This window comes from Spermophilus citellus (assembly GCF_964194105.1).
Source record: "Spermophilus citellus genome assembly, chromosome: 1".
NCBI classification, from domain to species: Eukaryota; Metazoa; Chordata; class Mammalia; order Rodentia; family Sciuridae; genus Spermophilus; species Spermophilus citellus.
Genome location: NC_138182.1, coordinates 65,160,670 through 65,186,246, shown reverse-complemented (window position 1 = coordinate 65,186,246; position 25,577 = coordinate 65,160,670). Strand labels below are relative to the sequence as shown.

The following is a 25,577-nucleotide window of genomic DNA, read 5'->3' as shown; positions in this document are numbered from 1 at the left end:
GAATTGCATAGCCAATTCCTTCTCCAAAATTCAAGACTTCATTTTTCAAGTCTGTGTTTTTAATTTCCATCCTCACCTACTCTTCGCCTCCTTCTTGATGGCCCAAGCCCTGGTAACCACTGACTTGGATATATTATTTGCACTCTTAGCTTCTCACCTATGTGTATTCTTTCTTCACTTACTACCATATTCTGTCTATAGCTTCTGTATTGTATATCCCTTACATTGTTTTGATTTTGTTTTACTCCCCAAATTTGTGGACTCTTCTATGGAAAAATATTTGCAAGTTTCATTGTACCTTAGCACATTATACTTTTGCAGTCAAGGATTGATGAGATTAGTAGAGAAGGAATTATATTAGAATGTAAATTTCTTTGGAAATTATGCTGAAAGTTCAGAATGAAGCTTATAATGAACAGACAGAGTATGAAATTTAAATTAAATTTATGGAAGATTGAAGTGAAAAGTACCAGAGGCGCCCGTGTGTATGGGGTTACTAACCTTCACCTTCACACCTTGGTGTATATAGGATGACAGTTGAGAAGGAACATAGAAATGGGAATACTCTGAAGAGATGATTGTTTAAGAAGAAAACTGAAGTCAATGCTGTTTCTAGAATAATTTCAAAGGTGATAGTAACTTCAAGAGAAATAGAGACAATAGTGTTTGAAGATTTGAGAAACTGACTTTTGTTAGATTGAAAAGATAAAGAGAAGCACAAATTATAATCAAGTAATAAATCGGCAATATATATTTTATCACATTCTCTCTTTCTGCATATGAAATGATGCAAATAAGAACAATCAGATTCCTTTGTTTTCATTATCTTTCCAAGAGAAAAATGGAGTGGTAAACAGGAGAGGGAATTAAAACCCCAAAGAGATGAAGAGATAAGAAGAAACATTGGGCTATTCTAAACATATTCAGGGCATATGAATTACATTCTAATATATTTGAGCCAAATTTACAGCCAAACTGCTGGCCCACAAAGAAAGGTGGTCAACAAATAAAACATGCCTATGCAGTTATGATATATAAGAAATGGATAGACACACATTTCACTCACAGTGTAAGAAGCTCCTCAGTAATGATTGTAAGGAATATTCTAAAATAATTTCTTAGAAGATAATCACTAGGACTGTTATGAACTCACAAAGAAAATCTTTTTGAAATCTAGCATCGCTTACTTTGCCTTTCAGGAAAATGTAATAACAATAGAATGAAGATTCTGATAAACATTTGTTGATAAAGTTTTTTGATTTTTTAATAATATATAGATGCTAGAGAATTAGAAAATCTATTGGAATTTGAAGAAAAAAATCGAATGTGGAGGAAGTTTTTCATCTCATGGCAACTGGGAAGCAAGGAAAGAGGAGAAGGGTGGGGGCCCAATATCTCCATTTAAGGGCATGGTCTCAGTGACCTAACTTCCTTTCATCAGACCACACCTTTTAAAGGTTCCACCACCTACTGGTAGTTCTACAAACTGGTGGCAAAGGCTTCAACACATTGGGAACACTTAAGATCTGTATCATAACAAGCTTTGAGATAATCAATTATTTTTCTGAAATTACTTTCTTTTCCCCATATTTAAGGCCTCAGCCATGTCATCAGGTTGTTTCCAATCTCCTTCATTTTTAAACTTAGATTTCTTTCTCCTCTATCAAGTCTGAGGATGTCCTTACTTGCTCTAATATTCCTTGGTGTTATCTTTGTTAGAGTGTTTGGTGTACTGTGTTGCATTTGATATTTATCCATAAATATTTCTGGAATGACCAATTTCTAATTTGTCTAATTTGCCAACTGAAACAATTGGTAAAACAAAATGTATTCATATTTCAAGGTTAATTTGTTTTCATAAAATGTCCCTAAACAATTTTGTGGTTAAATTTAACAGTTGTAAAAACAATGTTGTTAATGAAGGATATAAAAGCTTTCTTAAGTGTGTCATGACATTGTTGAAGCTATTGTTATAATAGGCATTAAATTTTTCTAATGCAAAATAGTATTAAAGGGCAATATGATTTTTTCATGTTTATTAAGAGTATGGGAACAAAATGCATGTTTCATTTGCTTGTTCATGTATAAACTACTTTCTAATAAGGTTGAATATTATAATTATTATCAAATTTTCCATCAATATTAAATCATTAAATTATTTTGCAATATGCATGATACTTATAATAACTTGTGATTTTAAAAAACATAGACTAAAATAAAAAGTAAGAATAAAGCTTCCAGGTTCTACCTGATTTTTACATTTTTATAAAATGTTATTATATGAGGAAAAAGAAAAAATAATGAAAAATAATTTATTTTCTGAAATAAACATTATTTATTTTCCTAATGCTTCTTCTCATGATAGTATTTAAAATAAATAAATAATTTTAAAATATAATAGTTACCAAATGTTTAAATACAAATGTTTAAATGTACATACCTATATACTTACTTTGCATTTATTTAACTCTGTGTGTGTGTGTGTGTGTGTGTGTGTGTGTGTGTGTGTGTATACAGTCATTTGGATATACACAGTCTAATGTACTTTTCTTTCAGTTTTTTCAAATACAGTAGAATTTCCAGGACTATATTATTTATAATAATATATCTAAATTCTTCTGTAAATACCATTAAGAAGTTTCCTTAATTGAGAAATATGCTTACAAATTTGAGAATTTGGAGTAAAATTAAACTAAATGCATACAAATAGCTTGAGCGATTTTACTTTGAAATACTTTTTAAAACTCTACTGAGCTGGGCATGGTGGTGTGTGACAATAATCCCAAAGACTTTGTAGATGGAGGCAAGAGCATTACAAGTTCAGGGCCAGCCTGGGCAACTTAGGAAGACCATACTCAAAATCAAAAAATAAAATCTCTAGCTCAGTGGTAAATTACCCTGGGTTCAATTTCTCATACCAATAAATAAAAAAATTAACTATTGATTCATGCTACATATGCTTTTTGAAAGCCTCATAAGTGCCAGGCACCATTCAAAGTACAGGGGACATAATAGCCAAACATTAAAAAATAAATCTTATTCTTAAAGAGCTTGCCTTGTAACTGGGGAAGACAAGAAAAAAGGAACAACAAGAAAATATCCAGTGTAGTAATAATGCTAGCATGATATGAATTGAACACACCATGGGCATGAAAAGTCCTGCAGGTACATAAGGCTGAAAGAGTGATACAGTTTCATGAGACATACATAATTAGAAAAATCTGCCATTTCTGCCAGAATATTGGTCATGGTCAACCTGCTCTTGAAAATCATAGGCTGTAGGCTCACAGCCAGGCCTTCACTAGTTTGCACAAATCTGACCCCTTGCTGCTCCACCTTCTGCACTACCTACTCTCCTCTCATCAACCAGTACTAATCCACACTGCCCTTCCTCATTTTCCTTCTCTTTTTGGGTTAGTTTCTTAAAGAATATATACTATATTTTCTATCCCAATGCATAAATTTTTCAGAAAATTCTTAAAAAATGCATATGAGGTATTCATGATAAAATACATACAGAACACACAGCACAAAATACTTTAATGAAATAAGATAGATTGATGGTGTTATTCATTTGAATTTTCAAGCAATTTTAAAACAGATGAAAATTTAAATATAAGATGAAAACCTAACCAAGATTTCTCATTTCTATATTAATTTGTTGACATATTTTGAGCTAACAGATGGGTTTTATCTGACAATATCATATTTTTTTTTCTGTGCTACAAAGACTGGTTGTAAAATGGAAGTCAGTTTTTTGAAACTTATATGTATTAGAGGCCCAAGAATTTGCATTATGTTTTTATGCTCTGAGAGTTGCAAAATTGCACCTGTGCTACTTAAGAATCCCCTTCTCGCCAAGGAAGAATGCTGACAATGACATAAACATACACTCTTAACTTTTTATATTTCCCTAAATCCTAAAAATTAGTGCTCTCCTTTGCATTTTTATATGACTATGTTATAAAGTAGTTAATTTTAAAGGAAAAAGTCATAAAATCTCAATAGGTAAAAGGAATATAAAGGTCACTTAATTTAACCTCCTATCAATTTCTAGGGAGCAGTGTAATATTCCTGACAAGGTGATTATCAACCTTCACATTGTGTCATGGAAAACTTACTATTGCCGAAAACAGCCAACAGGACTTTTAAATATATGAATGAAATTTTACTATTTATGCATATACTTACTAGTTCCTTTTCTGTACATGGTAGCTATAAATATATTTAATTAATGAGAAAATAGTGGAATTTAAAAGTTTAGAATTTTATATCAGAATTCATTTTTATTTTCTGAATTCACATTTATTAAAAGGAAACTGAAAAGCACTTATATACCTTCTCATTTATTCAGAGTCAAATTAAAAATTTAGACTAAGCTCAGCTGAAAATTATCTGTATTACCATAAGAACATAGGATTTAATAAAGGAACTAATTTTGACAATAAATTATGATACATCCAACCAAACAATCAATAATAAAAACTTTTTACATACCAGATATTCAGGTGACTGACACTGGTGAATAAGATGGACAGAGTTCCTTCCCTTATAGTTTTTTGTATTAAATAGGATGAAGGAAACAAATATGTAAATGAAATTGTTTGATGATAATTTTAATGAATTTGATCATTTATAGTAGTCTTGGTAAGATATATTAATAATAAGTTGCTATGAATGGGAGGGGAGAAATTACTTTGTTTCAAGAGAGTGAAGTTGAGATGTAATTACCAAGTTTGACCTTAGTAGAATTTTTTCATTCACATACCATACTCCTGTGTCAAGCTTGTGGCAAGTGGAAGTAGGAATGGATGATTTATTAAAACACATCTGTGTCTTGAATGGGGTCTATATACCCAGTAAATTGTCAGACTTACATAATTCTTGTAGACCAACAAGCTGATGTCTAGCTAGGGCAGCAGCCCAGCTGCCTGTTTCATATCATCAGAGCAGAACATTAACCAGGAACTGTGGAAACTCCTCATGGCAGACTTTGTAGTCACTGGAGGACTGCAGTGTGATACTGAGGGTGATTTGGAAAACTAAATAAAGTTCCCAATTCTAAACAGGAAGTGTGAATCAGGCGGTATAGCGATACCAGATTTCAAACTATATTACAGAGCAATAGTGACAAAAACAGCATGGTACTGGTACCAAAACAGGCGGGTGGACCAATGGTATAGAAGAGAGGACACAGAGACTAATCCACAAAGTTACAACTATCTTATATTTGATAAAGGGGCTAAAAGCATGCAATGGAGGAAGGATAGCATCTTCAACAAATGGTGTTGGGAAAACTGGAAATCCATATGCAACAAAATGAAACTGAATCCCTTTCTCTCGCCATGCACAAAAGTTAACTCAAAATGGATCAAGGAGCTTGATATCAAATCAGAGACTCTGCGTCTGATTGATAGAAGAAAAAGTTGGCTCCGATCTACATATTGTGGGGTCGGGCTCCAAATTCCTTAATAGGACACCCATAGCACAAGAGTTAATAACAAGAATCAACAAATGGGACTTACTTAAACTAAAAAGTTTTTTCTCAGCAAGAGAAACAATAAGAGAGGTAAATAGAGAGCCTACATCCTGGGAACAAATTTTTACTCCTCACACTTCAGATAGAGCCCTAATATCCAGAGTATACAAAGAACTCAAAAAATTAGACAATAAGATAACAAATAACCCAATCAACAAATGGGCCAAGGACCTGAACAGACTCTTCACAGAGGAGGACATACAATCAATCAACAAGTACATGAAAAAATGCTCACCATCTCTAGCAGTCAGAGAAATGCAAATCAAAACCACCCTAAGATACCATCTCACTCCAGTAAGATTTGCAGCCACTATGAAGTCAAACAACAAGTGCTGGTGAGGATGTGGAGAAAAGGGTACACTTGTACATTGCTGGTGGGACTGCAAATTGGTGCGGCCAATTTGGAAAGCAGTTTGGAGATTCCTGGGAAAGATGGGAATGGAACCACCATTTGACCCTGCTATTGTCCTTCTCGGACTATTCCCTGAAGACCTTAAAAGAGCATGCTACAGGGATACTGCCACATCCATGTTCATAGCAACAAAATTCACAATAGCTAGACTGTGGAACCAACCCAGATGCCCTTCAATAGATGAATGGATAAAAAAAAATGTGGCATCTATACACAATGGAGTACTATGCAGCAATAAAAAATGACAAAATCATAGAATTTGCAGGGAAATGGATGGCACTAGAGCAGATTATGCTTAGTGAAGCTAGCCAATCCCTAAAAAACAAATACCAAATGTCTTCTTTGATATAATGAGAGCAACTATGAACAGAGCAGGGAGGAAGACCAGGAAGAAAAGATTAACATTAAACAGAGACATGAGATGGGAGGGAAAGGGAGAGAAAAGGGAAATTGCATGGAAATGAAGGGAGACCCTCATTGCTATACAAAATTACATATAAGAGGTTGTGAGGCCAATGGAAAAATAAACAAGGAGAGAAATGAATTACAGTAGATGGGCTAGAGAAAGAAGATGGGAGGGGAGGGGAGGGGGGATAGTAGGGGATAGGAAAGATAGCAGAATACAACAATTACTAATAGGGCATTATGTAAAATTGTGGATGTGTAACCGACGTGATTCTGCAATCTGCATTTGGGGTAAAATTGGGGGTTCATAACCCACTTCAATCTAATGTATGAAATATGATATGTCAAGAGCTTTGTAATGTTGTGAACAACCAAAAAAAAAAAAAAGTTCCCATGGTGGAAACTGGGGCAAATTCATGGCTAGGATTGCAGGATAAGGAATTCAAGAAATACTAAGTTGGAACAATTGCAGAAGACAATTTGTGATGATATCCAGGGTTTAATTGCCTCTGATGAACATGGTAAGACATGGGATCTGCCTCTTCTGAAATGAGTGTCTTGGACAATTGTTTTTATTTAAAAATCCTTATGCAGTCCTTACATTTTACCCCATCAAATACATGTGTCACTTTAAGAGTGATACTTTGATGGCTAAGTGTCTCTCACAGGGACGTATATACCTTGTTGATATAGTTTGAATTTGATAAAAATGTATAGTGGAAAAATTTCCAGGAGATGTCCTACATGGGCTACTTAATATTACAATTGATAGTAAGTGTCTATGATACTTACGGTTGGAATTCTCTATTCCTACGTGAGGACATGCTTGAAAAAGAAAATGCATGTATGTCAGTGGGACTAGTCAATTTGAGGGAATCTTGGCTGTTCAGTATGACCATTATCTGGGTTTTAAGGAGTAAGCCAATCCTTAAATTAGAAGTGAACTAGAAAATCTTGATATTTTCTTTGTATTCTGAGAAAAAATGGGGAGTAAGAATACATATTTCTTGTATATGTTTGAACATTCATATCCAATACATTTTTGTAATGTTTCTAAATACTTTGAGTTTTACTCCTTGGCTGTTTAAAGAATATGAACTGTGAAACAGGCTATTTGGATCTGTATCCAGGCTGCTGTCTTTAGTAGGTATCTTTCCAAGTTAATTAACTTCATCTTACCTTCATCTACTCTTTGTAGAATGAATATAAGACTAGTATCAACCTAACAGAGCTGTGGTGAGGATTAAATGAGTCAATGCATTAAAAAATGCTTAGAACATTGCTTTGCATACATAGGAAATAGTCTGTGCTAGTTATTTTTGTCATGATGGTGATTATCATATCCAGGCCCTTGACTGTGAAAGAATAAACTAGTTAATAGAGTCTTTATTTAGAAGTATCACTTTTCTATTGACTTTTTTATATAAAATTTCAAATATAGATAAAATTAGAAAAGGGTAATGAACCCCCATAAACCTATTATTCAGTTTTAACAATGGTCTTCTCAAGGACAGTCTTGCTCCATAAATACTCTACCCAAATTCTCCTTTTCTCCCAGAAAATCTCAAAGAAAATCCCAAATATTAAATCTTCCGTTTGTACATGTTTTTCTTTTTTTTTTATCACTTATTTTGTTTTGTGTATTTTCAGTGTTTTAAAGATAGGGACACATTTCTTTAAATCACAAACACATTTTCATTATCAGTGCTAAAATTCCATAATATTTATTAAATAACCTATTAGGCTTCATATCTTACTAATTATCATTTATATGTATATTTATAGGATTGAATATTCTTAAGAGTCACTCAAACTATCGTAATTTTGTATTTCCTCTGCATTGACACCATGACTTTTAAAGAAAAAGAAATGGAAATCTACAAAGCTGAGTTTGAAAAAGTTGGAATCAATCACTTATTGACTTGTTTCACCTGAAAAAAAAAAAAAAAAAAGAATTTAGGCTGTGATTTCCAAAGGCTTCACACACTTTGTTATTTACATGATAATTTCAATCTAAACCCCAGGGGCAAATCATAGTTTCAGGAATCTACTACCTCAGAGATATTTTATATTTTATGGGAATAATTTGGAAATATTCTATTTTTATTCACTTAGCAATGGGGTTAATTTTCTATCTGAATATTTTTAAATGAATAAGAAATATGCAGAAGTAACAAGAGAACAGGATATCAAACTATGGTACCCTATGATGTGGCTGTGTTTCTCTTCATGATCACTTTACTTTTAAAGTAATATTAATTTGGAAAAGGCCTTGGATTTATGTGACCATTCCTCCTCCCTCCCCCTGAAAATTCTCAAAGCACATTTCAGAAACTCATTTTTGGCAGATGTAAATTTAAGTAAATTGGCCAAGGTCACAGCACAATAAGGACAGAGTTATCAAGGGAATGCAGTTTCCTGCCTTTTCCACCATCCATGAAATTAGAGTAACTCCACCCCTTAAAATGAAAGGGTTTACTTTTTTTTTCTTACTGAAATTATAAACTATGATTTGGAATATTTGTTTTTACCATTAACTCAGGCTTTCATAGTGATCTTTCAGGGCCACAGAATGTTTATATGTGCATTATTCAACTACGATTACTGCACACATTACAACCTATACAATTTGTTTTAAAAGGAGAGTGCATTTTTTGTTTGAGCTGAACCATCAGATTTTCTTTTTATGTGGTGTGACATGATGAAGAAGCTATCTGTAGGAACAAAACTAGTTCACTTTCTATGGGCAAGCACCGACTGTAAAGTAGATTATTAAAGTACACAGAAATAGAAAATTAGATCAGAAGTGATGTTTTACTGTGAGGTCTTCTTTGGGCCTTATAAAATGAGAAAGAACTAACCTTGTTCTATTTCTGAGTCCTGAAAAAAAAGCCTTGTAGCAGGCACATCACCTTTAATTAGGTTTCTGCTTTGGGGAAGCATTTTACCAGCCCCCTTTCATTTATTTTTAATGATGTTATCACTAACAGGCAAACAGTCCCTTAATAAAACAAAAACAGTTTCTATATAAAGCCTGGTGTACATGTCCTGAGTCAGTCATCTAAAAACAAATGTTATGATTGTTTCCTTTGTGCTCTTAGAACCCTTAATGGCCCTACTGTGCAGATATGCAAAACATCAACCTAGGAAATATAACCATGTCTGTTATGTAGCTTTCAATAAATGCTTTTCCATATTCACCTGTGGATCAGCAGTGAGGTTAAGCCTACAGGGTCATGGAAAAGGTAGAAAGGTCAATTAAGTGGATCTTTGCAGCAGAAGCTGTGCCAGCTCTTTCTTATACACTTATGACTTATTACTTCAAGAAACAAGCAGAGATGAAAACAACCAAAAATGTTTGAAAGTTAAATCAATGTGTTTCTGTGTGTGTGTACTGGGGGTGGGGGTGTGTGCATATGTTATGCTTAATACCACTCCACTTTTGCCAAGAAATTCCAAGTTGTAGACAGAGTAAAAAATTTAGGGACAGATATGTACTTAAGTTTGATTATCTCAGATGATTTTGCTATCAAGGCTGAGTTTAGTAATATTAGTATACAGCCAGAACTAGAACTCCTACCCCAAGATAATGTCTGTTATCATTCTGTAATTTCAATAGGATTGTTTTTCAATAGGAGGTATTTTTAGTATTACTATCTTAGATATAGTATAATTTTAATATCAGCAGAAATCTCTCATTTCTTCATTTTCTATCATTACCACTTTTGCCCCATTTTATCTCATTCACATATTCTTTCAACAGAAATTAGAAAGTGCTTACACTATATGGCATAGTTAAGATTATAAATAGGTTCTCTCTCTGACTAAGGGAGTAGTCCCTAACTTTTATTAGAATCTTAAAGCTGAACTATCCAAAAGTTAGGAGCCACTGGTGTAGATGTTAGTTAATATATAGTAAGTTTAAACTATTTTATGCATTAAGTTAGGCAAAATTGTGTATGTAATATGTTTTAAAGTAAACTTTCAGCCTCCTGCCAAACACACACTTAAAATATTCTCCTTTCAGTATTAATTTGTTTTTTCTATATTCACCAAACTAGAAATTCAGAGTTCCTATGCTGCTTGAAGTATATCCACAGAACCTCTTCAGTATTTTTGTTTCACACAATCCATTTCTATGAAACCTAGGCTGATTACATTTTGTGTAAGTCAAAACAAAAATCCTCTAGGTTGTGCTGCCTAAAGAGAAATTTATGAACTGGTTCATACCCTTTGCCTGTTCTCAATTTATTTCTCTCACAGTTAATTTTAACTATTCTACAAATAAACTCAAGTTTACGTAACGTAACTGATGCACAGAAGGATAATTCTGTTATCAACATGGTTTATCTTCACAGAGAAATAATTGTTACCAACATGATATACCTTCATCACAAACCTTATCAGAGAGAAATAATATAAAAATCATAGGTGTAGGGCATAAGAACAGATTTCCTCCATGCCACATTGAAGCCAAGTTTCCAATATAAAATTAATAATCAATTTGGTTGTAATTCACTTATACATACTACATATAACATTTTATATTTTACAAAGTACTTTACACACAATCCAACTGGATTTAAACTATAATTCTGTGAGATTTCAATCAATTTTTTTTAAAGAGAGAGGGAGAGAGAGAGAGAATTTTTTTTTAATTTATTTTTTAGATTTCAGCGGACACAACATCTTTGTGTGTATGTGGTGCTGAGGATCGAACCCGGGCCGCACGCATGCCAAGTGAGCGCGCTACCACTTGAGCCACATCTCCAGCCCTCAATCAATTTTTTTAAGATGGCTTTGCTGCTCTAAAATTTTCTAGAACTTGGTAGAACCATGACTAGAACTCATACTTTCCAGATCCAGTAGAGTTTGCTTTTCATGTTACCATCAATACATCACATATAGGATTGTGATATTCATTTTATAAAACTATCACTAGTAATTTTAAATTGAGAATTTGAAAAATGGGCATAAAATTAAATATAGGAAATAAATTTTATTCCAGTGTGTACTTCTAGATATTTTGTACATATTAGAAGATATACAAAAGTTATGTCTCTAAATTTTAATTTCCTATGTCAAAATTCTTCATTTTCTGAGAAAATGAAAATAGAAAACAATACATAACTACTTTCTGACCTAAGATTACAATAGGAGGTAATAGTATTTACTTTATTATGAATAGTTTCTCTTGATAATTAACCCAGTGTGCCTAGACTAGAAGTAAGCCAGGAATGAAACTACAATTGTGCTTAGTTTAAACATTTGTGTGTTATGCCTGAAAATAATTTTCAGGCGTTCTTTTTCTAAGCACCAATTTGTAAATTTTTAGATTATCTCTGTTTCTATTCCCGATGAATAATTTGATTGACCAGTTTACAAAAACACTCACAAGTGTATCTTTCTATGTTTGTGATGGATATTTTTTTAAAAAAACAAAGAAAAAAATTATATTAGAGAAATATTTCACTTCTGAAGGAAAGTGCCACATGCTTTAGAATTTTTGTCAACTTTATTTTTCATTTTGCAGTGCAGAAATAGTTTTCTTGCAAACTCTCAGATCTCTTGTAAACATAAAAATATGGAGATTTTCCCATTTTAACAATAATGCTATTTCTATTTCATATCAAGATGAATAAATATGAATCCCATTGTTTCTAAAAGTGATTGTTTTTAAGCCTAAAATTTAAGATGTAATAAGACATCAGAGGTTTGTACACACACACACACTTGAAAGAATATATAATTCAAACCCAAAGGGATCAGTTATGAAAATAACTAAGTTAGATTTTATTCACAGGAAAGAAAACATTTTAAAAGTAGAGGCCTATTATTTTTTTAAACATCATTGTTCCTTAGGATATCCTGCTAAATTGTTATGTGTGATAAGATTGGAGGGGGGAAAAAAGCTTGTCTTACTGAGGCATCAATCTTACTGATGGTCAGTTATTAAAAAGTGACTTAAAATATGAGTAGAATCATGAAATATATTGATGAGTAAAATGAAATATCATGTTTTATCTTGTTTTAATTTTAGAATTTTTAAATATATTTTTTCTCTTTCTTCTTCCTTGTCAATTATTCTGTTTACATGTTGCTATAATTGTCAATATTATAATTATCCCAGATGTTAAGCAGTAATTTTTCTAGTCATAAAATAAAATCATTTAATTATAATATGTGCAAACTCCATTTTCTTTAGAAAACCACTGTAGGTCCCTGAAACTGGATTAGAAAACCAGAATCCTTCAACATTAATAACTACTCTTTTTTGGAAATTAAAAATAACAACTTGTCTAGCCAATATTTAATCTCTTCTAGATTCTCATGGCTTTCTATGTTCCCTGTTTGTGGCTGTAAAATTCTAGTTCTGACTCTTCTTTAGTTTGCCTACTCCTTTTCTCTGGGTCTCTGTCTCTTTCAACTCTTCTCCTGCATTAGTTTTCTAAGGACACTTGTCAGTAAACTTAAGTTCCATCCTGAGTAAGGATGACCTCCATAATCTCTTCAACTCAAGGTTCTATATTATACCTGTGCCTTGAGTTAGAATGAACCAGTATTCCAAATAAAATAATACTACCAGATTCTAAGAATTACACATGTACATATATTCTGATGGTCACCATTCAATCTACTATAGAAATATAAAGGAGTTACTTATATAGGTCTTGCAATTTTCCTTTAGTTTAAAATTATTTGAGATATTAAAAACAAAAATCAAAAATCATTGCACCTGAAGAGCCAACTTTCTATAAAAGACAATTTTTTAAAAATTGGAAAGTCTTAAACCAAAATATGTATCCTGTGAGTTTTTACTTCATCATCAAACATACTTGATAAGTCAAAGATTATGTCAAAACCACTACATTTTCTGACCTCTCAAAATTTTCCTTTAATCATAGAACATTTAGGATATCACAGATCATTTTTTTTATAAAGAAGAACATGTTCTTAATTATACAATCTTGATAATTGCTATGAAATGATAATTTTTTTTCTTAGATAATGATGTATTATGACCCAAAGAAATATCTTTGGTTGTATTGAGCTTTGATTCATTTGTCTTCTTTTAGAAAATGATCTTAGGAATCATGCTCCCCTGCCATTTTTAAAATAATTCTGACCTTAATTTGATTGTTTCTTTCCTATGCATTGAATGAAAGTGACCTTATGTAGTATCTCCACTGTGTAAAATGATGAATGAATGAATCTACTCAAATAAATTTATACCAAATGATAGTCCACATTCTCACATAACTGGAACCTTGATGACCAAAATGGCCGTCAATTACTGAAGTAATAGCAGAAGAAAAAAAAAAATAGGCAGTCAAGCATGCACGCACACACACTCACACATACAGAATAATTTAATCCTTTGCTGGGATTACCACTGTCTAAAGGAATAATAATGGGAGGCAAAATTTTACTAAATATAAGAATTAGCTATTCAACAAGTAGAGTCAGTCACTCTGATCAATGTTAGTCTCTGAAAGCTTTCAGATTGTGCTTTCTGCATTCTGTCTCTAATATCTAGCACATTGTTTATTTGAGATAAATATTGGCTGCTTGAAAGTAGGCATCATGAGTGATTTAGAGATTTAATTCATAGAACAGGCAACTGTAGTTAAGCACAAATGCCTGAAATTAAATTAAATAATCATGGATGATAGAATTTAGAGTTAAACATGTGTGTACATGTATGTGTATGCAACATTTTTCTTTTTTTCTTGGTCAGTCTTTGAGAAATGTGGAGTCATAGATGGAAAAGCTGAGAGGTCATCTGGTTCTGTGCATTTCTTTAAGAGACAAGCAATTATTATCCCCATGATCTATTAAGCCACATTTTCTTTAGCATGTGACAGGTAAGGTGATGCTGATCGAAAAATATTGCTCTCCATTCTTAAACAATTTCACATGCACATAGATGTTTAACAAGCCCCTTTTCAGGGTTATTATGAGAAAACACTAGCAGCCTTGGTCTGTAGGAGTAATTTATGATAGCTAAGTAAATGGTGTCCAAGATCACCTTGCTCACATTAGCCATGCGGTAGCTCTACCCCTGCACTGCAGTCTTTCTTTACCCTGGTGACAAGTGTGATACAAAAAATAATGACACCATGAGTCCTACTTTAGTTGCTTACTCTGTTTCTTTTTCTAGTACCTGCTGCCTCAGATCATCTGTTAGTAAGTTAACAGAGGAGGGAACGGAAGGAGAAACTGCAGAGAAGGGAGTGAGTGTGAGAGGAGAATGGTTAATAGGAAAGTCTTGTGTCTGGTACTTCCCTCCCCAACATTTCTTCCCTTTGGTTCATTAACTAGAAATGTGGAAAGGTGAGGAAATGAATTTAACTTGTTCTGACATTAGTGAGAGACAGAGAAGTGTGGCAGCTTCCATAATATTTCTGCCCCAGAGAGAGGTAATTGAAAAACGTGTTGTGTGGTTAGATGTTGTAATGAAAAATAAAAGAATGATCGAGGAGAACAGTGGAATCAAATTATAAGCCTAAGACAAGTGTGCTGAAGTTTTTAGCAACTTACAAAATTGAGAGATACTATCAGAACTGTGCAAATACATTGCTCTGATTAATTTTCCTGGGGTGAAATATGAAAATATTTAGAAAATTAGGAATCTTGCACTGAATAAAATTTTCCCTGTGTTTAAAATAAACTAAAATATGCCATGACTTGCCTCTATCTCATAAAGAACTGTAAAATTGTCAAATAACAAAGAACTGAATAGAAAGATTTCACTGTGAGACTGAAAAATGTGTATTTGGTTATTATTCTAAATTGATTAAAATGTTGAAGAATATTCAATAAATGAAGTAAAGACTAATTTATCTTAGGGTTATAAAATTTGATTTTCTAAATATTGTTTTGAAAGTTGTATTTTATTATTCTTTCTTCAGACCCCTTGTTCATACACAAAAGGTATAGTTTTTCAATATTAAGGTAAAAGGTGTTCAAGTTCAAAAGAATTAAATCTTTGGCTTCAATGATAGTGAGCAATTCAGTTATACTATAGGAAGAATGTATTTGGACTCTCATTTGTCCTTTTAGATTTGTGAAATGAAATATTTTAATTGCATATTGCTTTTATGGTTCTTAAGAATATATTCAAACAAATCATTAATATAAAGGAAGGGTTAATTGAGAAAGAAATTGTCCTGATATACAAAGCATTTCTCTTATATAAAGCTCTAGAAATATTCTATTGTCAATCCAAAGAGAACAAACTAAAATGAGATAATTGGTAAGGTGCCCATAAAGTCAGCCTGAATATATTATCACAACTATATATGAGATAATATTTGTTTTAAAAAGATTCTATGGCACTGTAAACTCAGTCTCATTAGAGACTGCATTTAAAAGGCTTATAAAGTTACTCATTAATGTTATCTTGTTGTATCTCCACAGCTTTTTCATTAAAGAAAATTCAGCAGAAAGCATTTTCTCCTGATAGCAGGAACCAATTTGCAATAAATGTTCTGGAAACCACTAGGGAAGCCATTACTGAGGTCTAATAAAAACAGACAAGCGTAACTTGTTCTATATTTTTGTTTCAATCACATACAGATGAGACCCCACTTTCTACACCAACCGCAAGAGACAGCCTTGACAAACTTTCTCTAACTGGGCATGGACAACCACTACCTCCAGGGTTTCCATCTCCTTTTCTGTTTCCTGATGGATTGTCTTCCATAGAGACCCTTCTGACTAATATACAGGTAGGTCTTTTTGCTGTCTGGAAGAAAAGAACATAGAACACTTATATGTAGTATCTTTCTGAATTCATCCCATTCCAACTTAATCTCCTCATAGTAGAGAACAAGCCATGGTATTAAACTTTTACTCAGAAAACAAAGATTTTAAACCTGCTACACTAATCAAATTGGCTTAAAAATACTCAAATATGTATATTAAGCTATAATAAAAACTTACATAAAAATGACATGCACATTTAAAAAAACATTCTGCCTAAATAGCTTTCTTTATTGCCAACTAATTGGATAAAATTTAACTGTTTAGTTTGTCTAATTTACTATATGACAGCACACCAGTTCTACTAAATATTTAGATATTTTTAAACTGTTGGCCTTCCAGTGAGGAAGTGGTATGTTTAGTCATTTTAAATATGTCTAATATAGAAGAATCCAAAAAATCCCTTCTTTCATAAATAAGTTTGTTTCAATTAGTAGAGTTTCTTCAAAGGATAGACTTCAAAAGCTGTATAAAATTTTCCACGGATTTCCTATGTGGTCCTCAGGATGTATATTTTATGTACAGTACATTATGAGTCAAAAATACTTACAGTTAACAATAACATAGAGCATGGAGCCAAGATAATAAGAGTGTTCGAAATAGAATAAAACAATTTTCTTGCCCACACATGAAGTTATCATGTGGACCCCAGATGAAAATTTTTGCCATCTATTCTTCCATATTTGGAGTAGTTGCTGTTAAACATGAGCTTACTGACAAAAGTACTCGAAAGTTTCTCTTTTTTTTTTATTGATTGTTCAAAACATTACAAAGCTCTTGACATATCATGTTTCATACATTAGATTCAAGTTGGTTATGAACTCCCAATTTTACCCCATATACAGATTGCAGAATCACATCGGTTACACATCCACAGTTTTACATAATGCCCTATTAGTAACTGTTGTATTCTGCTACCTTTCCTATCCTCTACTATCCCCCCTCCCCTCCCCTCCCATCTTCTCTCTCTACCCCATCTACTGTAATTCATTTCTCTCCTTGTTTATTTTCCCGTTCCCCTCACAACCTCTTATGTGAAATTTTGTATAACAATGAGGGTCTCCCTCCATTACCATGCAATTTTGCTTTTCTCTCTCTTTCCCTCTGTTTAATGTTGATCTTTTCTTCCTGCTCTTCCTCCCTGCTCTGTTCTTAGTTGTTCTCATTATATCAAAGAAGACATTTGGTATTTGTTTTTTAGGGATTGGCTAGCTTCACTAAGCATAATCTGCTCTAGTGCCATCCATTTCCCTGCAAATTGTGGCGCGCTCACCTGAAAGTTTCTCTTTTTTAAAAAAAATTTTACTCTAACACTCCAAACTCAATGATATTTTTCTGCACATATTTCCTACCATATTAATCTTTCTCCCAGTAGAAATGTAATTAATTTTATTTACCTCTCCAAGGACATAACAGAAGGCCTTTAATGTAACATATCTTCTCATCTATTAATGTGGCATTTTTAATACTAATGTAATTAGAGTTTCCAGAACTGTATTCAACATTATGGTTTTATATCTCAGTAATTGAAATGAGTCATCAATCTAGCCTAAACTTAATCATGGTCCAATAATTGATTATATTTTAAAATAAACATAAGACTTTCTCCCCTGAATTTCACTTATATTATTGTTTTCCACGAGTTAAAGTTTGTAGTAAATTTTCTCTTTCATTAAATGCTTTCAGAAAATAGCCCTCAACATTTTTGAGTTTAAATTCCAAAAAGTAGAGAAAACATTTATTTTCTTCTGTATATAACTCCATATGAAGTAAAGAAAAAGCCATATGTATGTGTGTTCCTTAACTAAAAATTCTTTGACCATATGAGTGAGAATTGAATTTCAATTTCAGAACAGACAGCATTTCTTGGCTTCATCTATGTAAGTCTACGCACGCATCTGAAGAGTAGGTTTACACATGGACCCTTCCATTTTATGTGAACACCTCATATCTTAGTCAAAAACTGACAGTTTGGGAGTATTCTTCCCATCCACAGTATGCCAGATATACTAAGACCAAAGAATGCTACCCACATCACCTCAAATTCACTGTTCTCATAAAAGAAAGAAAAAATAGAGAAGACACCAGCCTTAAAATGCACAGATCTTTAGATAATTTATTTATTAAAGTGGCCTTAAGCCTGATATGCTCTCCTTTCAATCAAATACCTTGCAGACATATTTTAGTAAGAGTCAATGGTAGCATGATAGTCAAGACAAACTAAATTATTTATTTCTAATCCCAAATTATGGAGACCTTATACCTACATTAAGAATACTTCATTTTTAAAAAATTATGTTATCTACTTCAATCTTACACACAGGTATGTGCACAAATAGACATAGGCATTATATCTACATGTAAATATGCATGTAAATATGTGTACATAAGGTAAAATGCAGATTAAGACTCTTAATGAGTTCCATGAACAAATACATGCACTTTCAGATATATGCACACATACATGCTGGATTTATGGTAGGTATGATTTCACATCATTTTAGAAAAGATCATAGATGCTAACTCTTATTATTGTCACATTTATTGAGCTATGGTAATATCCTAGGAGTGGTACAGAATGTTTAAATAGTCATGACCCTGGCTTATTAGACATACAGTATAAATGTGTTTGCTGTCTAAATTCTAATTTGAGTAATTACAGTCTGCCTACCTCAATTTCTGCTGAAGTTTCAATTATATATAATGGGGTTCTCTGCATTCTAGTCTAAATGGTAACATGCTTGTTGTGTAGCAAGTTTAAATCTCTACATTTCCTCTGAAAGTATTTTATTGTTATTAAAATTAATGGCCAACAAACTCGACTAAATAGTGTGTTTAAATTGCTCTGATAGTAAATAACTTAATTTCATGATATACTATAATTTGACAATTCTGAATTATTAAATTTATAATGATTACTACATTGTTCCCTACATGATACCATTAACAAAACTGAATTTTTATAAATGACATTTATTTCTGCTTTCAAAGAAGATATGTAGGAAGAAAAAAATATTTATATATATAAAATTAGGCACCAGATTTTTTATTAAGTAGTGGAAATATACTACCATTTTTGACATTTGAGGTATTTGGAAATTAAAAGTTATAACAGATAAACATGACTACAGTAAAGGAAAATTATTAAGGTAATGTAATTTTACATTAATGAGAGAGACATATTTCAATTTTTGTTTTTAGAACCTCATTTATTTTATGTAGAATTTTACTTGTTTTATCAATATGGGCAATCTTTCATCGTGGCTTTTTCCTTCAAAACTATCTTTTTTTGGCGGGGGTGGGGCCAGGGATTGAACTCAAGAGCACTCCACCCCTGAGCCATATCCCCAACCCTATTTTGTATTTTATTTAGAGACAGAGTCTCACGGAGTTGCCTGTGGCTTTGCCATTGCTGAGGCTGGCTTTGAACTTGCAATCTTCTTGCCTCAGCTTCCCAAGCCACAGGAATGATAGGCATGTACCACCATGCCTGGCTCAAACATGTCTTTGAGGAACTCCTTGGAAATTTCATGTGAGGAAAATTTAGTGCCAATTATTTGGATATGATACCTTCAAATATTAGCTATCATTAGAATGCATTTAAAGGAGAACTCTACCCACTATTCCTTATTTGAGCTTCCCTGCTATTAATCACAAGAAACTAATAATGTATAGAATTAGATGCAAATTATTTGTTTATCCATTTTTAACAAAAATTGTTTTAAATGGCTTACCAATATTATAATAAGAATAGGTAAGTAAAGAAATGAAAATGTAAAATATGGTGAAGAATATAAAATTTAATTAGGGATAGTAAACATTGAAGATTTTTGCTATAAAAGGTGTTTGATAAGGTTTGGTTCATTATGGTTTGCCTGCACAGAGAAATTAAGCAAGCAAAGAAAACCCAAAAGGAATGTTCAAACAACATTAAATGTTGATCTCAGAATAAAACACCATAGTGAATTCACTAATAAATAGACAAACTCCATCTATGGTTCTAAGAAATATTCTCTATTTCTGTGTTGGAGGACAAAAAATTAAAAAGGAATTTTATTATTAAACTGAAACATCTGTCTTCAAGTCTTTACATTTTAGTACTATAGTCAGTAATTATATTTTCCATACATTTTAAAAGAAATAAATAATTTGCTTATTTGCATTATACACTGAGTTAAAATACAGTTATACAAAAATGTAGAAGAAAACTTTTCCAAAAAAATCCCAATAAAATATAATACTGGCTTCAAATTATGACATTGGATAACATCAGATATGTTGGTATTATATTTTTTCCTGCTTAATCATAATTATAAGAGTAATATTCTCCCCTTTGCTCCCATTTCCAATTTGGAAAAGACTATAAATAATATTAAAATGTACCCAAGTTTCTAAACACAGCTTACTGTGACAAAAAAGAATAGCAATAATCTCAGTAAAACCTGTACTATATACCAAAATTTAAAATTTATATTATATTCAAATATATATATATATATATGCAAATTTGTAACATATGCAAACAATTTTAATGCGCCAGTCTTTATAATAATTATGCACATTTTACACTGATTTTTTTTTTATTATTCTCTACAGTGTATTTTATCTTTATCCCCAATTCACATATAAGATTATGGAGGCAGATATGGTCACAGAGTGGTGGTAAAGTGTGAATTTAAACCCAGGTTGATTTCCATGTTGTCATATTATAAGACATGACTATATGAATTATAAGAAGATTTATTTATACCTGGAAATACTTTTTCATGGGGAATCTGTCATTAGTCATCTTTGGAGAACAATAATCAGAACATTAGACTAAGTGTATTTTTTCCTTTGCTACAAGAGCTTCTAAAATAATACATTAGTTGTCGTTATTTTTTTTTCTATCTAAAAAAATCTGGTTCTAAAGAACATGATTTCTATACATTTTGCAAAATGATAGGGACATAGTAGAGGAAAAAAAAGTTAAACAGGTGAGGTTATGATCTCAGCTTAGTCAACTCTCTAGTTTGGGATCTTGGATGAGTCATCTTATCATTCTGACCTTTTTTTTTTTTTAATGTTTGGGTGGAATAAGTGATTTCTAAATTCTGTTCAATTAAAGTATTTTATTATCATTATTGAGAGTAAAGAAACACATTATTGACCACAAATTATGTCACATAAGTTTCAGGGACACTCAAGAACACTTACTTATCATCTTATTCTGAAATAAATTTGCCTAGACTATAAACATGAACCAGGTTAAGTTTTTGCTCTTGGTTATAAATACCATGTTAAGAAATGGTTCTTTCATGCCAATATTACTCGAAGTCTTAGGCAGGCAGATATTTATGCTTTCTAAGCTATAGATAGTTGCAACATTGCTATATCAATGGCAGTGCTCCTGAAGGAAAAAAAAAGTAATTCTCTCAAAACCCATGAAAATAATATACAGTGTGGATCATTTTAGAAAACAAGAACATTTGTGTATTATGAAAATCATCATGCTTCATATATGGAAAACAAATCTGAGGCTAATCAACCATTGTGTCTCAGAATTGCTGTGCCACACAATAAGTTTAAAATGTATTTCTTTACAATTGTCATTATCCAACTTTACCCTCCTGAGAATTTGAACTCCCCTTGGAAAAAGTTCATGTTTCAAACCTTCAATCTTCTACTGCATTTCGATTGTTACCACACATTTGGCTAGATATTGAATATCCAAGTGAGACACAGAATTTAGTACGAAATTTTGCATACCATATATCTGGAAAATTTACAGAAGTTACACAAATCCAAAAGTATTAGCATCACCGATGGTTAAGAAAGTGCTTTAGTAATTTGTAGATGTTGTGAACATTACTTGATACTGCTTCTTCCCAGCCGACTGCTGCATTTAAATTTAATTGTTTTTCTGTATTTTTGTGGCAGAGCTGTCACTGGCAATAACATACTTTTGCATATGCATCAGTTTGGCTCTACTTCAGATTTTTGTTCACACTGGACTCCTACTGATGTGTGCAGATTTAAAGTCTAAAAATTAAATCTAATTTTATATAGCTTATAAGTAGTCCCTAGAGGGTATTGGATTCTAAAAGCTAATATTTTTCAGACATAATCAGCAGGAATAGGTAATGTACTACCATTAGCCACATTTTAACAAAAGGAAACAGTAAACATAAAAGCTCTTAGCAACTTCATACTTTACTAACGAATATTAATATAAAATTAAACAAATTAGAATTGCAGTTTAACATTATTCAACATGTTTATTCATCATGATTGTTTCATATTTAAAGAACACCAAAATATTGTGTTTTGTCAGCCAAGGACAATAATAGTTTAATAGTAATTTATTTTAAACAGCTACTGATAATACAACCAATCAACACATTAAGTGGTGCCAACATTGGCATCTTGCTAAATAATCTCTAGACATTGCACAGAGAGTACATCTTTCAAAGATAAGTCAACAAGAGCAATCAGAGCAGAAAATTAGAATTTGGTATCTTAGAATTAAAATACAGCTAAACTAAAGTTTTAATTGGGGTGATCTAAAAGGGCACTTGATGTAATGATCTCTTTCATTTGTTACTAATTGTTTGTTCCTGATGAAGAAGAAACATATACAGGAATGTTGAATTGAGCTAAGATGGCAGTTTCCTTAGCAGCTATGTTTTATTGTTGAACAACAAAAGAGTAGGGAGGGGTAAACTGCCACATAGAAATCTTTCTCCAGTTTCTTTCATATCAAACAAGAATTATTCCAGGAAATTCAGGGTCAGGTACAACAAATATGAAATAATTTATATGTGTCCAAAGAGAAAATAAAATGCCTTATGACATTGCAAAAAAGCTGCATTGGTGTGCTGAAGTAAGGTTACATCTCTAGTGGGCTCACAAATCAAGCTGGAGTTGAAATTCCTGATTCAAACTACTCACATTGAATCTTGCAAGGGGGATCTTATCTTCAAGTAAGTGTACAGATGGCCTCAACTTTCATCTCATTTATAATTTCAAGTGAAAAATTTAGTCTGTAATATTTACAGATCAACACAAAATAGTTTCAACTTCAAACCAGCATTTATTATTGCTGAATTGAGGGAGATAGAAATTTTAGTTCTAATTTTTACTAGTAATTTTGGTCTATTACATGGAAAATGTTTTCTATATGTTTAACATTCTCACAATCTTGTTGTACAAAAAAATCTTAGAATACTGCTAATTTTTTTAAAAGAATACAGTAAGTCAAATTTTGTGTATATATCTCCATAATTAGTCATATGAATAAATTTTGTTTTGTTATTCTCAAATTGTTAGAACCATTTTGAATGACTTTAGAAACACAATGTGTTACTAAACTACTAAGTTTTGGATACCTTAAATTTATTACAAGTTTCAAGAAAAATATAGCACTATTATAATAATTCCTATTTATGAGATTTGTGTACTATTATATGGGCTAGGCACTCTCTGGGCACTTGGGACGTAGTACAAAGCAAGAGAAAATAATCCTACCTTAGAGACTATACATTTTACTGGAAAAACACAATATAGGCCAGTGTACAAATAACTCAGTGTGACAATGTTACCTAATGTTAAATGACATGAAGAATTTTATAGGAGGGAGGAACAAGCTATATTTGGAGGGCTATTCCAAATTTGGTGGTAAAAGAAGGCCTCTCTTGAATGGTGACTTTGTGAGGGTGTGAGACATGTAAAGTTTTGGAGGACAAGCATTCATGTAGGGAAGAGAAAGAGCAAAGTCTCTGAGACAGAAACAAATTGTTGAATTGAGGAAAACAAAGAACATTGCGTGATCTAGTATGATCATGCTAGAGAGTGGGAGAATGAGCTCCAAGAAAGTAAGGAGACTACCAGGATTACAGAGGGCTCTATCAACCATGTTAAATAACTACTTGCATCAGATTTTTACCCACATTTTCTTTTCAGTTCTTATTTTATTGGTGCATTATAATTTTACATAGTAATATTATGCCACATTATGCCATATTCATACACTCACACACACACACATACACACACAATATAATTTGATCAACCTCCTTCCCCGGTACCTTCCTTCCTCTTTTGATCCACTTGCTCTCCTCTACTGATCTCCCTTCTGTTATTATTACTATTATTTTAATTAGTGCATTGTGTTTTAGACATGCTATGTGTTACCCTCATTTAGTTTGGGGTCTAGATATTCTAATCAGAAACAATGGAACATGCATGGTATAAATATTTACCTTCTTAAAGTAGTTTAATTAAATTTAGAAGTTTTGTGCTTTATAGTATTTGTCCTAGTGAGTATGGAGTGAATGCAAAATAATTTAAGAATTTGGTGAATTCTTCTCTTTTAAAATGTTTTTAAGCAACAAATGAAATGTACTTTTTGCCAACATATTACCATTCTGAATACCTTCTTTGTACAGGGGCTCTTAAAAGTTGCCATAGATAATGCCAGAGCTCAAGAAAAACAGGTTCAGCTGGAAAAAACAGAGCTGAAGATGGATTTTTTAAGAGAAAGAGAACTAAGGGAAACACTTGAGAAGCAGCTGGCTATGGAACAAAAGAACAGAGGTATTGCAGAATCTCTAAGTTTAATACTTTAAGCGAAATAATCAACACAAAAATGTAATAGTATGTTTGGTGGTTTGCTTTGAGAGTGTACATATTTGTTGATTTACCTGCAACTAAAGTTTAGAGCAGAATTCAAATCATGCACTCACTGCGTTTCTTAATTTCCAAAGTACATATTTTCTCTTCTGTTCCTGTCTCAAGGGATTGAAATGTGTCCATTGTATCATTAATTATATAATTGTTGTTGCTTATAGTTTAATTAATTCATACTTTTTTTGGACAGTACTAGAGATTGTACCTCTGAGATACATCCCCTACCCTTTTTTTTAAATTTTGAGATGGGGTCTCACTAAGTTGCTGAGGGTCTTGCTAATTTACCAAGGCTGATCTTGAACTTTTGATCCTCCTTCCTCAGCCTTCTGAGCCTCTGGGATTACAGATATGCATCACTGTTCCCAACATGAATTAATATTCTTAAAATAAGAAATAAGCCCTGATAAGCTGACAGCCATGAAAAAAGTTTTGTGTTCTTTCACAGCTTCCCTTTAAAAACTTAAGAGTTAAAGTCATAATGCTAACATAGAAAATACTGATTATTCAGGCAAAGCAGGTTTAGTAAGATATTTATCAACTGAAATTGAAGACTGATGAATATCTGAACAAATGAGTAAAGTTGAATGTTTGTATAATTTTCTTTCTGAATACCTCATTTTCATTCTACAAGGTCAAGTACACAGAATAGAAACTAATATGAATTCTTATTGGGTAAAAATAATGATATTATTGATCTGTGAATTGTTTCTTTTAACACATTGTACAGTGCTTGTACAGATAATTTTGAAGGTCATTCACATTTGTATATTTATATATGAATTTGAAGAA

At 32.2% G+C, this 25,577-nt stretch overlaps 1 protein-coding gene across 3 annotated transcripts in view; it reads left to right on the top strand.

Annotated features, from left to right (window-relative positions):
• DACH1 (dachshund family transcription factor 1) overlaps positions 1 to 25,577 on the top strand; it is a gene marked incomplete at its 3' end in the record, with an annotated part of 409,292 nt that overhangs the window by 344,740 nt on the left and 38,975 nt on the right. For all 3 annotated transcript variants that reach the window (XM_081304371.1, XM_081304373.1, XM_081304372.1), the window contains 2 exons: positions 15,936 to 16,087; positions 24,548 to 24,695. In XM_081304371.1, coding sequence (XP_081160497.1) covers positions 15,936 to 16,087; positions 24,548 to 24,695 — 300 coding nt within the window. The remainder of the gene's footprint in view (positions 1 to 15,935; positions 16,088 to 24,547; positions 24,696 to 25,577) is intronic.